Source organism: Pelodiscus sinensis, chromosome 31 (assembly GCF_052426305.1).
Source record: "Pelodiscus sinensis isolate ZL-2025 chromosome 31, ASM5242630v1, whole genome shotgun sequence".
Taxonomy (NCBI): Eukaryota; Metazoa; Chordata; order Testudines; family Trionychidae; genus Pelodiscus; species Pelodiscus sinensis.
In genome coordinates this window covers 4,359,711-4,376,791 of record NC_143082.1, presented here as the reverse complement: position 1 = coordinate 4,376,791, position 17,081 = coordinate 4,359,711, and the positions used below count along the sequence as shown (strand labels likewise).

At 51.8% G+C, this 17,081-nt stretch overlaps 1 protein-coding gene across 3 annotated transcripts in view; it reads left to right on the top strand.

Moving 5' to 3' along the window:
• LOC102456878 (complement C3) overlaps positions 1–10,898 on the top strand; it is a 93,876-nt gene extending 82,978 nt beyond the window's left edge. For all 3 annotated transcript variants that reach the window (XM_075902307.2, XM_075902306.2, XM_089774859.1), the window contains 7 exons: positions 269–358; positions 680–785; positions 3,647–3,736; positions 5,836–5,922; positions 9,173–9,256; positions 9,358–9,493; positions 10,641–10,898. In XM_075902307.2, the coding sequence (XP_075758422.2) occupies positions 269–358; positions 680–785; positions 3,647–3,736; positions 5,836–5,922; positions 9,173–9,256; positions 9,358–9,493; positions 10,641–10,782 (735 nt within the window). In that variant the 3' untranslated portion in view covers positions 10,783–10,898. The remainder of the gene's footprint in view (positions 1–268; positions 359–679; positions 786–3,646; positions 3,737–5,835; positions 5,923–9,172; positions 9,257–9,357; positions 9,494–10,640) is intronic.
• The last annotated feature ends 6,183 nt before the right edge of the window (positions 10,899–17,081 follow it).

The following is a 17,081-nucleotide window of genomic DNA, read 5'->3' as shown; positions in this document are numbered from 1 at the left end:
GTTAATGGCGTTGCTGAAGTCGAAGTAGCTTAACTTGGCTTTTGGCACTGTTGCTGCAGGAAGTCAAAGGGAGAACGTTCTCCCTTCTACTTCCCCTACTCCTTGTGGAAGCAGGGTTACTGGCATCGACCAGTGCACCCCTGTCACTTCGAATGAGCCGTCAACCGCTAATTCAACAGCATTCGCTTCCATCTTCCTTTGTAGTGTAGACGTACCCTAGTTCCCTGCCTTCCTGTGATGCCTCTTGCTTTTCCTTCACCGTGTTTAGCTTTCCAAAGGGGTTGACAGATACATTGCCCAGTACGAAAATGGGAAGTCTTCTGAGGACAGAAACACCCTCATCATCTACCTGGACAAGGTAAGAGGCTACAGGGGGTTTTCTGATCTTGTGTTAAACTCAGACTCCGGCTTCACCCATCTTGCACTCTCTGATGTTCCCAAAGATCCAGAAAGTCTGGGAGTGGAATAACTGGTGGCACAGTCACCCAGAGGATCAACTGGGCAGAGTTCCTATAGTCTTTAAAGGGAGCTTCACCATCTAACACCACTTGCTGAAACTGATCTCCAGTCTACTACTCTGTCTCCTTCTGCCTCCTCTCTTTTGAGCCTTTCTCTCTCCTCTTCCATTTCTTCCTTTCCAGAGACCCACGCGTTGCTCATCTGTGCTTTCCCCACCTAGGTGTCACATTTGGAGGAGGAGTGCCTACAGTTTAAAGTACACCAGTTTTTTGAAGTCGGTCTCATTCAGCCGGGAGCTGTCAAGGTCTATGAATATTACTCGTTAGGTGAGCCGTATCTTTTCTCATCACTGGGTTATGCCCAATCTGTCCCTTTCTCTCACACACTGGGCAAATTTCCCCCCTGTTCCCATAGCACCAAACCTCTTATGGCAGGGCAGAAATTGATCAAATGCCTGAATAAGAAAAGCAGCAGTTGGCACAGTAGCTAGAACGAAAGTGACAAGAGTTCCCACTCGTCATGCTCCAGAGCATGCGTTGGCCACCCGCCGGGAGCAGGGGAGAACAGATAAACATAGTCAAGGTGCGTTTTGAGTCTTCCTGGGCTGTACATGGCCTTGGTTACTGTCTGAGGCTAGGTTTACACGACACCTTTTTTTTTGGAAAAAGATACGCAAAATGCTCCCTGACTTTTGCATACCTTTTTCTGATTTTTTTTTTTTTTTGGAAGAGGGTTTTCTGAAATTTGGCCCGTCTACATTGGGCCAAATTTCAAAAAATCCCCCTCTTTCGGAAGATCCATTCTTCCTCATAGAACAGGGAAGACAGGGCTTCCAAAAGAGTGTGTTTCCTCTTCTGCAAAAAGTGGAAGAGCAAACACATTCCCTGGATGTGGCAGAGTTTTTTCCGGGATACCTCCAATATCCTGGAAAACCCCCACAGTCTAGATGTACCCGGAGAGAGGAGACAATCTTAGAAAGGTGAGTCAGGAAATTCCTATCCAGAGCCAAACTTCCACAAAGCTTAGGCTGCTCAGACATTGAGGGCAATTAATCACTGGAACATGCCACCATGGGAAATCATAGAATCTAGAAGATCAGGGTTTGACAAAGCCCTGGTGGATGGTTTAGTTAGAGTTGGTCCTGCTTTTAATACGGAGCTGGATTCAATGACCTCCTGAGGTCTCTTTCCAGCCCTGGGATTCTATGATTCTAGGGTTGGAAAGAGACCTTCTGTTAAAAGCAGAACCAGCCCCAACTAAATCATCCCAGCCAGGGCTTTGTCAAGGTGGGGCTTAAAAACCTCTAGGGATGGAGATTCTCCCACCTCCCTAGGGAACCCATCCCAGCGCTTCACCACCCTACTATGGAAATACAGGGCGTCCCAGCTATAAGTCGTCCTGGGATACACCCGTTACGCACTAAAGTTGTTGATGCTTGTAGGAACTGATACATTATAAGCCCTCCCATTCCCCACCCTTAAGTTGCGCAAAAAAAAAAACCCCAATGTATTAAAATCAAAGTCAGGCACTGGGGAAAAATTCCCCGCTTTAAGTTGTTTCACTATAAGTCCGAGTTTTTCGGAACGTATCTTGGACTTCTAATGAGGACAGGCCACAGTTTTTCCTAATATTCAATCTCGACTTCCCACACTGCAACTTGAGACCATTGCTCCTTGTTCTGCCATGTGCCCCCACTGAGAACAGCCTCGCTCCATCCTCTTTGGAACCCCCCTTCAGGGAGTTGAAGGCTGCTCTCAAATCCCCCCTCACTCTTCTCTGCTGCAGACTAAACAAACCCAAACCCCTCAGCCTCTCCTCATAGGTCATGTGCTCCAGCCCCTCATCATTGTGGTCGCCCTCTGCTGGACCCTCTCCAATGCGTCCACATCTGTTATGGATGGCCCAGAGTTTGACACAAAACTCTGGGTGTGGTCTCACCAGTGCCAAATAAAGGGGACTAATCATTTCTCTAGATCTGCTGGCAGTGCTCCTCCTGATGCATCCCCAATATGCCATTAGCCTTCTTGGCTACAAGGGGATGGCTGCTTCATGTCCTCCTGAAATCAAAAAGACAAACTGGGAGAGGCCAAGTCTGTTATTGAGCCAACAGCTGCTGGAGAGAGAGAGACGCACGTTCGAGTCGCTCCGAGCTCCTCTTCAGGCCTGGGAAAGGTGCTCAGAGCATCCCGGCTGACGGCACGGTGGAAGAGATCGGTCAGCGACTCGTCTGGCCTGAAAGTATCTGAATCAATTAAATGAAGAGATGAGGGTTCGGTTCAGGGTAGTTTCTAGGCTGACTGGCCAGGCCCGTTGGCCTCTTCTGGGGCCCAGCTGTGCCTCAGTGTCCCCGACAGACTCAAGGCATTAGAATCTCTCTCACCGCTCCGCTTGGTTCTAGATCTTAGTCGTGACTGAGACTTTGCTCCATCAGTGCTGTGACAGCGACCTCAGTGGGAGGCTGGCTTGGGTACGGGCTCCAGGGCTGCCCCCGAGAGCTCCAGTCTATGTGAAGGGGTCGCTTCCCATCAGGAGCAGAAAAAGCTTCCTGGAGATGGGCTGGCCACCGGCGCCCAAACTGGGGCCACCCCTCCCTGCCACCGAAGTCCTGTCCCCGTGCCACCCCTAGTCCACAAGTCCCCCATCTGCCCGTTCCCTCGAGGCCCCACCCTTGCATTGCCAAGCCCTGCCTTGGCCCCGCCTCTTCATCCCAGGCCCCGCCCTCACACCACCTCTTCCCCACCCGTTCCACCAAGGCCCTGTCCTTGCACCACCCCATCTTGAACCCCCACCCTTGCACAGCCCGTTCCTTCGAGGCCCCGCCCTCGCATTGCCAAGCCCCACCCTGGCCCCGCCTCTTCATCCCAGGCCCCGCCCTCGACCACCTCCTCCTCAGAGCCCCTGCCTACATGCCACCCCTTCTCCCTGTGCCGCCTCTTCCCCGAAAGACCCAGCGCCCCACTCCCTCTTTTCCACCCCTCCTCCCTTGCACATCCCGCCAGCTGTCCACCTCATACCCCACCAATTCCAGCACCCTGCTTCCTATCTCCAGGAGGCTTCCTCACAGTCACAAGCCATGGGATGGATGGGGGATGGCAGGTGAAATTCTACAGCTTCTGATGCAGGGGGTCAGGTGAGATCCCAGGGGTGCCTTGCGTCCTTAAACTCTCCTCCTCTGCTCTCTCCTTAGATGACCGATGCATCACCTTCTACCGCCTGCCTCAGGAGAGCGGCTTGCTCAATAGGATCTGCCACGGGGATATTTGCCGGTGTGCAGAAGGTGAGGAGAGTCCAGCAACTGCTTATGTCACCCACACCCCTGCTGGCTGTGGGTCACCGGCCCATGGAATGGTCCTCAGACCACTTACAGCATGTGTGCGCTCTACCGCCTTAGCTGAGAGCCCCCTGGCTTTTAGCTCCAGCTGCAGAGGCTCATGCACTAAGTTCCAGAGGTCCCAGGTTCAGTTCTGCCTGTCGGCGTTACGCTTTCACCCGAGTAGGCTCGGGTTCAGGATTTTGGACCATTTACTAACAAGCTCTGGCTCTCCTAGCCCTGGTCTACACTCGGAAGTTATTTCAAAATATCCCCTCTGATTCTGAATGTCTAAGTGGAGCGTCTGCACTACCAAGGCTGTTATTTTGAAAAAACGGGCCGGTAGTTTGGAAATCTGCACTCCAGCTTTCCTTGGGGAATAACGCTTATTCCAAAATAGTGTGGATGCTCCGGTGCCAGTATTTCGAAATGACTGCTCCCCAGAGTCATTGAACTAATTACTCCCCAGTGCTTCCTGGGGCTCTAAGTCAAGATAGCACGTCCACATTGAGGGAGTCTGACTCACACTAATTTCAAGGCTTCCCAGTAGTGCACGCTATTTCCATTTTTTTATTTCTGGAGGTATGATGTCAATATCACAGAATCATAGAACCCTAGAGCTGGAAGGGATCTCGAGAGGTCATCGAATCCAGTCCCCTGCCTTCATGGCAGCACCAAGCACCACCTGACAGGTGTCTGTCCAACCTGTTCTTAAATATCTCCAGAGATGGAGATTCTACAACCTCCCTAGCCAATTTATTCCAGTGTTTAACCACCTTGACAGTCAGGAAGCTTTTCCTAATGTCCAGCCTAAAGCTCCCTTGCTGCAATTTAAGCCCATTGCTTCTTGTCCTATCCTCAGAGGCCTGGAGAACAATTTTTCTCCCTCTTCCTTTCAGCATCCTTTCAGATACTTGAAAACTGCTACCATGTCCCCTCTCAGTCTTCTCTTTCCGAACTAAACAAACTCAGTTCTTTCAGTCTTCCCCTGTAGGCCATGTTTTCGAGACCTTTCGTCATTTTTGCTGCTCTTCTCTGAACTGTCTCCAATTTCTCCACATCTTTCTTGAAATGTGGGGCCCAGAACTGGACACAAGACTCCAATTGAGTCCTAATCAGCGCAGAGTAGAGCGGAAGAATGACTTCTCATGTCTTGCTCACAACGCTCCAGCTCATGCAGCCCCGAATCATGTTTGCTTTTTTTTTTGCAACAGTCTCACACTGTTGACTCACTATGCTCCACTATGAACCCTCAATCCCTTTCTGCAGTACTCCTTCCTAAACAGTCACTTCCCCTTCTGTGTGTGTGAAACTGATTGTTCCTTCCTAAGTGGAGCACTTTGCATTTCTCCTTATTAAATTTCATCCTGTTTACCTCAGACCATTTCTCTAGTTTGTCCACATTATTTTGAATTATGACCCTGTCCTCCAAAGCACTTGCAACCCCTCCCAGCTTGCTATCATCTGCAAACTTAATGAGTGCCCTCTCTGTGCCAATATCTAAATCAGTGTTTCTTAAACTGTGTTCCTCGGCACACCAGTGTGCCATGAGGCAGTCAGAGCTGTGCCGCGGAGAACAACAGAATTCAAAATGGCCACCCTTAAAGGGGCAGGTGACTTTTTTTTCCCAATAACTTCCCCCTGACCCTTCCCCCCGCCCCCCAACCTTTTTTTGTTTTTGTTTTCTTTGTTTTTCTTAACAAAAAAATCCTCGGTGTTCCTCATAAAAAAAATTATTGTTTGGTGTTCCTCGGTCCTAAAAAGTTTAAGAAACACTGATCTAAATCATTGATGAAGATATTCAATAGAACCAGTCCCGAAACAGACCCCTGCGGAACCCCACTTGTTATGCCCTTACAGCATGACTGATTTTGATTTTAGTTATTTTGAAATAATTTCCTAGTATAGGCATCCCCCTAGAGTGCTTTTAATGTTTAGATAGTGCCGAATTTTTGAGGGTGGGGGAGATCCAAAGCAAACCATTTGGTGAATTGGACACAAATTCACGAACTAGTTCGGTGCCACCGATTCAGTGTGACTCTCTCTCCTTCCTTCCCCTCCCCCAGAAAACTGCTTCCTCCAGCACAAGACGAGTGAGTCTCTCACCCTGCACAAACGGATTGAGATGGCATGCGAATCCACTGTCGATTATGGTAAGACCACTGTTGGGAGTCTTCCGTGTGTGAGGAGGGACGCTCTGGATCTGAGGGAGAACCTCAGGGCCGGAGTGGGATTTACCAGTAAAAAGATGCGTTTGATTTTGGGGTCTCCCCGCAAAGTGGCAGAAATCTCAAAAAAAAATCAGCAGTTCTTATGAGATCTCACCTGCTTGACCAACAAGATCTGGAAAATGGACCTCCTCTGATTTCGAACCCACTCCAGAGCCAAACCCATAGGGGCTCAGAAGTCAATCCAACCTCTTGCATAGGAAAACTTAAAGAACAAGGAATAGTCTAGCAGCACCTTAGATGGGATCAGGAGCTTTCGTGGGCACAACCCACTTCTTCAGATGAATGGCGCATTAACTGTCTAGTTCCAAAATAAATAGGGGATGGGAGAGAGAGGGTACGTCTAGACTACAGGCTTTTGTCGACAGAGGCTTTCTTGACAGATACTATCAACAAAGTTGTTGACAAAGAACATCTAGACGACACCCAGTTCTGTCAACGAAGCAAGCCACTTTGTCGACATGAGAGTGTAGTGCAGATGCAAAACGCCTTCTGTCCACAGAACTCTGTTGACAAAAGACATTATTCCTCGTAGAATGAGGTTTACCAAAACTGCTGCGTTCTGTCAACATTATGTTGACAGAACTCGGCAGTAGTGTTGACGCAGGTATAGTTTTGTCGACAAAACCCTGTAATCTAGACACACCCCGAGAAAAAAGGGAAAGGGAGGGGAATCAATGAAAGTTTATGTTACATGATTAGGGCATGGCTATGAACAATAGATTGAGAAACGTGTCTTGAATGGAAGCTAGAGGCAGGAATGTAAGTGTAGCGGATAGTAGGTTTCCAGTATAAGGTGGTGGAAATGTGTCCGTCATGCATTTGTATTGTAGTTTCAAGGAAGTGTCTCTCTCATGTGTTCTGAGCAAAACATGAGAAGTCATTCTTCCGCTCTAGTCTGCACTGGTTAGGCCTCAGTTGGATTATTGTATCCAGTTCTGGGCCCCGCATTTCAAGAAAGATGTGGAGAAATTGGAGAAGGTCCAGAGAAGAGCAACAAGTATGATGAAAGGTCTAGAGAACATGACCAGTGAGGGAAGACTGAAAGAACTGGGCTTGTTTAGTTTGGAAAGGAGAAGACTGAGAGGAGACATGATAATGGTTTTCAGGGTATCTAAAAGGGTGTCATAAAGAGGAGGGAGAAAAAATGTTCTCCTTAGCCTCTGAGGATAAACCAAGAAGCAACGGGCTTGAACTGCAGCAAGGGAGGTTTAGGTTGGACATTAGGAAAAACTTCCTAACTGTCAGGGTGGTTAAATACTGGAAAAAGTTGCCTAAGGAGGTTGTAGAATCTCCATCCCTGGAGATATTTAAGAGCAGGTTGGACACACCCCTATCAGGGATGATCTAGACAGTACTGGGTCGTGCCGGGAGGGCAGGGGACTGGACTTGACGACGTCTCGAGATTCCTTTCAGTTCTAGTGTTCTAGGATTCTATGACTGATCTCGGCTGAGGCTGATGGTGGGGTGGAAGTTGTTGAAATCCCTGTGGAATTCTTCAAGGGTCTCTTTCCCGTGGGTCCATATGACTCTAATTTACTTTTGCCCCCTTTTCCCTTCCTTCTCCCCCCCCCCCATCCCTATTTATTTTGGAACTGGACCTTTAATGCGCCATTCATCTGGAGAAGGTTTTCCCGTTACTGACTCACTCGGCTTCCCCTCTGAAGCTCTTGCATTGAGTTATTCCGCGTGGCAAATGGCTGATGCTAACGTGATGGGTTCCACGCTTTTCCTTAGGGTGGTGGGCCAGGGGGCTGTCCTTGCCCCTATTCTTGGGCTCTGCTAATGCCTTGGAGCGGGAGAGAAGAGGAGCAGAGGAGGGATCCAATTCCACCCCCTCTTCCAGGTCTCAGTCCTTCTAGCTTTGCAGATTTCCCCTTGGGCAGGGTTTGCCTTCCCCTGAAACGCCGATCCTCTGGTCAATAGCAGTATTCTGTGAACCCCAGTTTAGGCACAATCCAAAGAAAAACGCATTGGAAACCGTATTCCCAACTCTACATATAAAATGATGGGGTCTGAATGAGCTGTTCCGCCTCAAGAGCGAGAGCTTGGAGTCACTGTGGAGGGGTCTCTGAAAACATCCCCTCCACATGCAGCCGCAGCCAAAAGAGCCACCAGGACTTTGAGAATATTAAGAAATTGCTCGATTCAAAAAGACAGGAAACATCACAATGTCTCTCTGCAAACCCACCTCTTGACTGCTGCGTGGAGACGTGGGTCGCCGCCTCTCAAAAAAGATACGCTGGCATTGGAAAAAGTTCAGAAAAGGGAAACAAAAATGATTAGGAATCTAGCCCGCCTGCCATACGAGGAGAGATTAATAAGCCTGGGACTTTTCGGCTCGGAAAAGAGCCGATGAAGGGGCGATAGGACACAGGTCCATAAAATCATGACAGCTATGGAGAAAGTGAAACAAGGAAAAGCTATTTACCTTGTTCACATCACACAAAAACTAGGGGTGGCCCAATGAAATTAACAGGCTGCAGGTTTAAAACAAACAAAAGGAAGTATTTTTTACCCAGTGCACAGTCAACCTGTGGAACTCCTTGCCAGAGGATGTTATGAAGCCCAAGAGTATACCAGGGCTCAAAAAGAACTAGATAAGCTCACAGGACAGGTCCATCAATGGCTACTAGCCACGATGGGCCGGGATGGTGTCCCCACCCTCTGATTGCCAGAAGCTTGGAATGGGCGACTGAGGATGGATCATCTGGCGATTGCTTGTTCTCTTCATTCCCTCTGGGGCACCTGGCACTGGCCCCTGGTGGAAAGGGCTCTTTCAGTTTTGGTTGGACGTATCTCTGGAGCTCCAATCACATGACATCTTCTTTAATTAAAATGAATCTTTAATTCCTGGAGACTCCAGGCCAATCCTGGAGATGCCCTGCTATCGGTCTGATTCTCCGTGCCCATTCGTAGGTTCTGACGCCACATTGTCCCTTGATGAAACTGCCTGGCTACCATGGTTGTCCCCGTGGTCAGCACCAGATCAAAAGAATGACGCGAAACTCCTACGCCAAGCCCCAGGGGGAATCTTAGCACAAATTGAAGGGATCCAGCGGCCTTCTACCTGGCTTGTTTGATTCTCTCCACTGCTCCATGCACTGGCCCCACTCCCATTTCCCTACCGCAAACTGCGACAGGCTTTCACCGGTGTCATTTTCTCTCCCCTCAGTGTATAAAACCAAGCTGGTTGGAACTGGACAATCCAACAATTATGACAATTACATGATGGACATTTTGCAAGTCATTAAAACAGGTAAGAGCGCCCCCTTCTGGACCTTGAGAAACAACCCTCCCCCACCCCGCCAGCTCCCCCACCTGGAATAGCTCAAGGTCCATCTTTCTCCTCCTCCTCAGGGACAGATGAAAATCCCCTCAGAACCGTTCGCCCATTCATCAGCCACGTGAAATGCAGGGACTCTCTGAAGCTGGAGCTGAACAAGGACTACTTGATCTGGGGACACAGAAATGATCTGTGGGCCTTGAAAACTAAGTAAGTAACCAGCCCTCCAGGCTCCTGCGGGGTAGGGACGGAGGCTGCCGCTGCAGGTCCGCCTTGCCTCGTGCGAGCGGCCACCCTTGCATTTCATGAGGGCAAATCCAGGCAAAAGTGCTGGTGGTGTCTCCAAGCCGTCATGGGGTGGAGCAGCACTGAATGGGGGTGAAATACTAATTTATTGAGTCTTTCTTTTCCTTATTGTCTGTGTGCTGTGAATTTGCCCCGCCTCTTGGCGAGGCTGGGTGAGGTTCCTGGGGGGACTGGTTGGGCTCTGACCTGGTGGCATAGTAGCCAAACACGCTCCCAGATGATGGCAGGTGACCGGGGAGAGGAGGTGTGATCTGAAACGGCTGCCCTTGGTCTACATTGTCCAGTAACTTCAGCTGAACTTCCTCCTTGAGTTCAGTAGCCCCAGGGCAGCCAGGGCCCTCCCAGTCCATAACCAGGGAGTCCCAAAATGACACCTTCCCCTCATGGCCATCCCGAGGGGAGCACAGGGCATGGGACAATCCCCAGCGCAGACCCCGTCCCTCCCCTGACTCCACCCCTTCCCAAGCTCCACCCCCTCTTACAACCTCCCCCGAGGGGATTCCGGGAACCACACAGGCGGCGGGAGCTGGAGCAACCCAGCACCCTGCTCTGCCCGGCCGCCTTCTCCTAACTCGCTGTGTCTTGCTTCTCCACGGTGGCTGCTGAGGGGGCCCCTAAAGCCTGGGGTGGCTGCCCCGATCCATCCTATGGCTGGGACGGCTCTGTTCCTCTTTAACAAGGGGAGGCTTCCCTCCAGATAGGGGTAGCTGAATGCAGAGTGTTGCATGCTGGGAATGTAGTTTCTGGCTTGACTCCCCTTCTTCTTAACAAGGGGAAAAGTGGACGCAGTTAGACGAGATCAGGCGTGGTCCTCAGGCTCCGGCTGCCTCAGGATCTGGGGTGGGCTGACCCAGGACCTCTGGAAGTGAAGGCAGGAGCCACTACGGCCATAGCGCAACACCCCTTCCCCGTCGGCCCCACTGGTGACAGACTCAGCGAGCGCTGGCTGAGGCCCAGTCTCCCCCCTGCATGGGTGTGGGCGCCCGCAGGAGGCAGGCAGGTTGGTATATCCCACCATCCCAGGCACCCAGCATCTCCCTCTCCCTTCCAGCGTCTCCTACCTCGTTAGCAAGGACACCTGGCTGGAGGAGTGGCCCAGCGAAGAAGACTGTCAGGAGAAGAAATTCCAGAGCCAGTGCCAGGATTTGGATTTTTTCTCCCAAGCCTTGACCATGGACGGCTGCCTCACTTAAACGCAGGCTCAGCGCCCTCGGCCAGAGGGCATGGTCTGAGCCCACCCGGCTTGTGCGCCCTCTCCTGCCCCCGTACCAGCCTTTCCTGGAGATATAAAGTGCCTGACTTCTCCCAGGCGCTGTTGTGTGGGTTTTTACCGATATCGCCCAGTCAAATGCTACGGTACCGGGCGTGTGGTACCATGGGGCATCGGTTCGATGAATCAGGGACGTCCTTACAAGCTGTGGTGCCCTACGCAGCCCCCCACGAGGTGGCTCCTTTGTGGGGAGGCTGTGGGGCAGACGCTGCGGGGGGCATGCACAGAGCTCGGGGGGGCAGGAGCAGGTCGTGCTCACCTCCAGTGGAAGGGGGAGGCTCTGCTTCCCCGGCTCTCAGCTGTGTTGCTTGGGGCAGGGGCCTTGGGGAAGGAGTGAAACCACCCCCACAGTCACCCGCAGTTGGGTTGCTCTGCGTCCCCACCCCTGCTGCCAGCCCCAGGGCCCCACTAACCCCTGAGCATGTCGCTCAGGGAAGGGGTGGAGTGTGGGCAGGCGGGGGGTGGAAGGGTCCCGGGCACCGCACCCACCATAGGAATGGCCCTGCTGGGTGCAGCCCACGGTGGGGTGGAGGGCTGAAGGATGGGGAGACTGCATGCAGCTGCCCCACATTTCACGGTGCCCTGGCAGCTGGGTATTTTGTGCATAGGTAGGGGCGCCCCTGCGGGTGATGTATGAATCTTTCAAGGGGAGGACATGCCAGGTACTTGCAGATCTTATGTTATTACTGGAAGATGAACCCAGTGTTGCTCGGGTCCTTAATTCACTTATTTTCTGTTTTTCTTCATTGTCATTGTGGCTCTGGGGTGGGGCTGGGGGGGGGGGGGGAGTTCAGCCTGTAGGCTGCCCGGGTAGCGAGGACAACCCCATCCCTCCCCCACCACAGCAGCTTGGGGCCAGGTGAGACACGCTTCTCCATGGCTGCTGCAGCTCCTGCGGGCACAGCCGGGGGAGGGGTGCACATCCCCCGGCCGGGGCAGTGTCGTGTGCTTCGGTTTTTAGATACGAGAGGAGACCGTCAAAACACCTCAGCTGAACTCTTGTTAACTTTATTGTGCACAGAATAGTAAAGGAAAGCAGTGCAGAGTTACACAGATCGATTTCAATACACGGGCTAGTTAGCGCAGACAGTGTAACAACACCTTTACCTAGGACAATACACAAGCTACTCGGTTAGAAGAATATGAATAAACATGTACTTATTCCTCTGAATCACACACACACACACACACACACACACACACACACACACACACACACACACACACACACACACACACACGTTACCCTTACGATTGTCAGACAGGAGGCACGCGCAGGGGCGTCCGCAATGCATCAGGCAGTAGGGACTGGTTCACCCTCTTGTTGCAGTGAGGAAGGTCGTGAGGACACTTTACCCGGTCCCTCCTACTGATTAGATTTTCTACCCCTCTATTTATAGCAAAGCGAGACTTGGTCGTTCCAGTCATAGCTACCAATCAACTGCATTTTGCGTAAAATACCGATGATGCCAATAGCTAGGATACACTTTGCAACGCCAAAATACGACAAATGCACGTCATTCGTAGTTTTTCTGGCTGTCTCTGGAATTTTTCGCTCATCAAAAATGGGGTGTCCTCGTACCAGGTTGTTTCTGCTCTTTTTGGCCTGGTCTCGCCGTCCTGGACAAGTTCTGCATGATTGGGCCGCACTCCTGAGGTTCCCCCACCCTTTCTGGGCTGGCCTGCGTGCGTACGTACGTGTGCGCCCAGGCTCGAGTCAGACCTGGGGTGGCGTGTTCGAGATCCACCCTTTGGACAAGGCCGGGACGAGGCCTAGCCCTGCAGACAGTGGTCTGGTCAGGGGAGGGCCGTCCAGGCTCCCCTCCAGGCAGGTCCAGGTTTGTCTGCCCCCGGCGCCCCCCAGCCAGAGTGAGGGATGCAGGAAACTGGGCACTTTCCCCGGCTCCCTGACGAAGGGAAACAGCCGGCGATGTCCCCGTACGAATCGGCGGGGGGGGAAGCTTCAGTCCCCCCCCCCACCCCCAGCCCTTCCCAAAAAGGTGCCTGAGGGGTGGGAGCATCTGGACTGGGCAGTGCCCAACATGGGGGAGGTGGCGCACCCTAGATCCTTTCACCCGCCTAGGGAGTCTGTCACTTTTCCGAATGGGACTGTAGTGGGGTGGAATGGCTGCCTACTGACCCAGAGGGGGAGGAACCCCACTGTGAGCCCTTGTGGGCGAGCCTGGCCCCACCCCCTCACCTGACAGGGAGGCAGGCGGCAGGACCGGGGCTAGAAAAGGCCTGCCTGGGGGGCCAGCTAGCAGTGGAGACGGACGCTGGCCTGGTGTGCCTGCCGGAGGCTGAGGACTGGCCTGGCCCCCCGACCGTACCAGAGGCTGAGGACTGGCCCGGCCCCCCGACCGTACCAGAGGCTGAGGACTGGCCCGGCCCCCCGACCGTACCAGAGGCTGAGGACTGGCCCGCCCCCCCGACCGTACCAGAGGCTGAGGACTGGCCCGGCCCCCCGACTGTACCAGAGACTGAGGACTGGCCCAGCCCCCCGACCGTACCAGAGACTGAGGACTGGCCCAGCCCCCCGACCGTACCAGAGGCTGAGGACTGGCCCGGCCCCCCGACCGTACCAGAGGCTGAGGACTGGCCCGTGCCCCCCGACCGTACCAGAGACTGAGGACTGGCCCGTGCCCCCCGACCGTACCAGAGGCTGAGGACTGGCCCGTGCCCCCCGACCGTACCAGAGGCTGAGGACTGGCCCAGCCCCCCGACCGTACCAGAGACTGAGGACTGGCCCAGCCCCCCGACCGTACCAGAGACTGAGGACTGGCCCAGCCCCCCGACCGTACCAGAGGCTGAGGACTGGCCCGTGCCCCCCGACCGTACCAGAGACTGAGGACTGGCCCAGCCCCCCGACTGTACCAGAGGCTGAGGACTGGCCCGTGCCCCCCCTACCATCCACCTAGGGGGAGGCATGCTCCCCCTCAATCTCACCTCGGGAGAGTTGCCTGACCTCCCCCCTCCTGCCCCTTGCCAGTACTTACCTGTAAAGGTCTGGGAGCTTTGACTGCTGCCCCGCCCTGCACCAAGGCCCGGCCAGAGACTACTTCGTTGCCTACCCCCTGCCTCGTCTTAAGGCCGGGCCAGAGATTGCTTAATTACCAGCTACCTGCTCTGAGGAACTTTCTGTTTGCTTGCTGCTCCAACCTGAGTTAAGGCTCGGGACCCGACCAGACTGTTGGTCTGGGGCCTGGAACTCACAGGGGCGCTGCGGATGTGGGGGGAGGGGCCGCCCCTGATCCAGAGGGGGAGGAACCCCTCCGTGAGCCCCCCACAGCGGGCGACACGGTCCCTGAGAAGCGATCTCATTTCAGGCACATCCCGTTGTCCTGACACAACCAAACCCTGAGCTTGCTTTAAGTTATTTGCCTCCCACAGTTGGTGGTCGTGGCTCTTGCCGGTGCAGAGTTCTTGAACAAATAGACAGAGGGACACACGGGCAGAGACAGAGACACACAAGCACTCGCAAGCACATAGTAGATTCTTTGTATTATTGTCGCTTGGCCCTACCCAACCTAGAGGCTGCGAAAAGAAGATGCTGATGATAACTTGTCAGAGACCAGGACCCCAGTGCGCCAGGTGCTGTACAGTCACGGAGCAAAAAGGCTGTCCCTGCCCCCAACATGTGCAAAGAACAAGACAAGAGGAAGATACAGACAGACTGGAGGAACAAAGACATACGTACGGGTCAGTATGACAGGCAAGGGTTTCTGCACACCGGCAGCTGAACTGTTGTCAAGTTTTCGGAGGCTACCACAGCCCAGGAGAATTCTGAGGAGGGATTTGAAGAGGGAGACTCAAGAAGCATTGCATAGCTGAGGGTAGAACTGTCTGTCTTTTAACGGTAGATGCTGTGAGAGGTTCTTTTCTGTTAACCCGATCACTAGCCGGTCTTTGATCTTTTCAGGTTTTGCCGTATCCAAAAGCAGTTTTCAGCCCATGCATGCCCAAGCACGTCTAAAAGCTTCAGCATGCTGTCTTGATTCCTCAGTTCTCTAGTGAAAACATGCTCTTTCACAAACCACATTTCTTTGAGGTAAAAATTGTGCATCAAACATCGCCAAAATGCTTTCATAGTCATTTTGTGACAGTCCTCAGTAAAGGTAAAAGATGTAAAGATACAGTCTGGTGGCTTCCTCATAGCATAAATGAAAGATGATATCAGGATATCTTCATTTTCTTCATTGAGCTTTGTAGTAATGTGTAATCTTATAATTCTGAAGGTCTGTAAAAAGCAAAATTCGCTGGGCACTGAAGATCCTGCATATTTTGGTGCTTTGTTCCTTCTGTTTACAACCTTCATTGCTGTTTTCCTCCAGTTTCTGCTCTCTTGTGCATCTGGTAGGCTAATTTTACTTCTGACACCATGTCATATGGCGCTTGTACACAGTAGGTGGGCAAGATAGGTTGCTGTACCAGCTATGGACTGATTAGAGAGCTTCTTCCCCAGAGAGATACACCAAGGCTGCGTCTAGACTGGCAAGTTTTTCTGCAAAAGCAGCTGCTTTTGAGGAAAAACTTGCCAGCTGTCTACACTAGCCGCTTGAATTTCCGCAAGAACACTGACTTCCTACTGTCTGAAATCAGTGCTTCTTGCGGAAATACTATGCTGCTCCCGTTCGGGCAAAAGTCCTTTTGCGCGAAAATGGTGATCAGGGCTTTTTTGCGGAAAAGTGTCCGTGCCAATCTAGACGTGCTTTTCCGCAAATGCTTTTAATGGAAAACTTTTCTGTTAAAAGCATTTGCGGAAAATCATGCCAGTCTAGGTATAGCCCAGATGTGTTCACTATAAAAGCCTTTAGTTACTGCTAGGAAATACTGTGATCTTAAATAAAATATATTACATATGGTTCCACCTAGTGTCGGAACAGTATAGTAAAAGCTAAATACTATTACAAAAAAAGAAAAAGCAGCAAACTTCATTCTCGGATGTCTTAGCACAGTGGTTCCCAAACTTTTCGGGATTATGCCCCCCTTTTTGATTTTTGAAAAACCCTCACGCCCTCCCTCCCCCCCAAAAATAGTGGCAAAACTTGTTGCGCAAAAAAAAAAGAAAGAGAAAAGAAAAGAACTGACCAGGGCAGCAAAACTTAATGGGGGAGGGAGGGCCGGGATACCTTACGCCCCCCCTTGAATTTCTTCATGCCCGCCAGTTTGGGAACCCATGTATATTAGCAAGAGTGTTGTGAGCAAGACATGAGAAGTCTTCAACTCCCCTCCATGTTGATTCAGCCTCGACAGGAGTATTGTGTCCAGTTCTAGGCACCACATTTCAGGACAGATGTGGACAAATTGGAAAAAGCGGTTAAGCACTGCCATGAATTGCCTAGCGAGGTGGTGGAATCTCCATCATTGGAGATTTATAAACGCAGGTTGGACAAACACCTGGAAGGGATGATCTAGATCATACTTAGTCCTGCCTTGATTGCAGGGGACTGATCATAGGATCCTAAAACTGGAAGGGACCTCGAGAGATTGAGTCCAGCCCCTGCCCTGGAAACCTCTTGATTTTCCTTCCAGTTCTATGATTCTGTGACTGTTACACAGTTTATACCTTGGTTCCTTTCTAAACCATGTGACATGGACAGAGAATCCAAGCAGGCTGGAGAGTTGGAGATTCAGGAAGCTTTCTGCCTAGCTAAAACCCCTCCTGTCCTGGACCTTGATTAGCAAAGCACCTAATAGTATTGATTATTCATACTGCGGCAGCGTGTCTTTGTCTTCAACATGTCCAGATGGGACTTAAGCATGTGCTTAAAGTGACACACATCCTCAACTGAATAGGATGGACTTAAGTATATGAATAAGTATATACGCTGCTGAATCAGGGCGTTTATTAATATTTCCTAAAGAAATATATTAACAAGGCCCCAGGTAACACTGGCCTCTCTTGGGTAAATTGGAGAACTTTCTCGCAGAAGCGGAACCCACTCCAGGCCGGGGTTGAAAGGTGATTTAGTCTCTTAATGAGATTTTCGGACATGCCCAGGCCTGCACCTCATCTGTTTCGGCCCTTCCGAAAACCCCACTGGATGCTTTTTATCTTTAGATGCCGAAATCACCCTTCTAAAATCTGGCCCGGAGACCAACATTTTCAACCGAGGGTCCCTGAATGTATGCTTTGACATCTCCCTGGAAGCTATGGAAATACAGGGGCTGATTTTCAAAGTTGGAGCAGGAATCGAAACTCAGCCACCGCCTGCAGGCAGA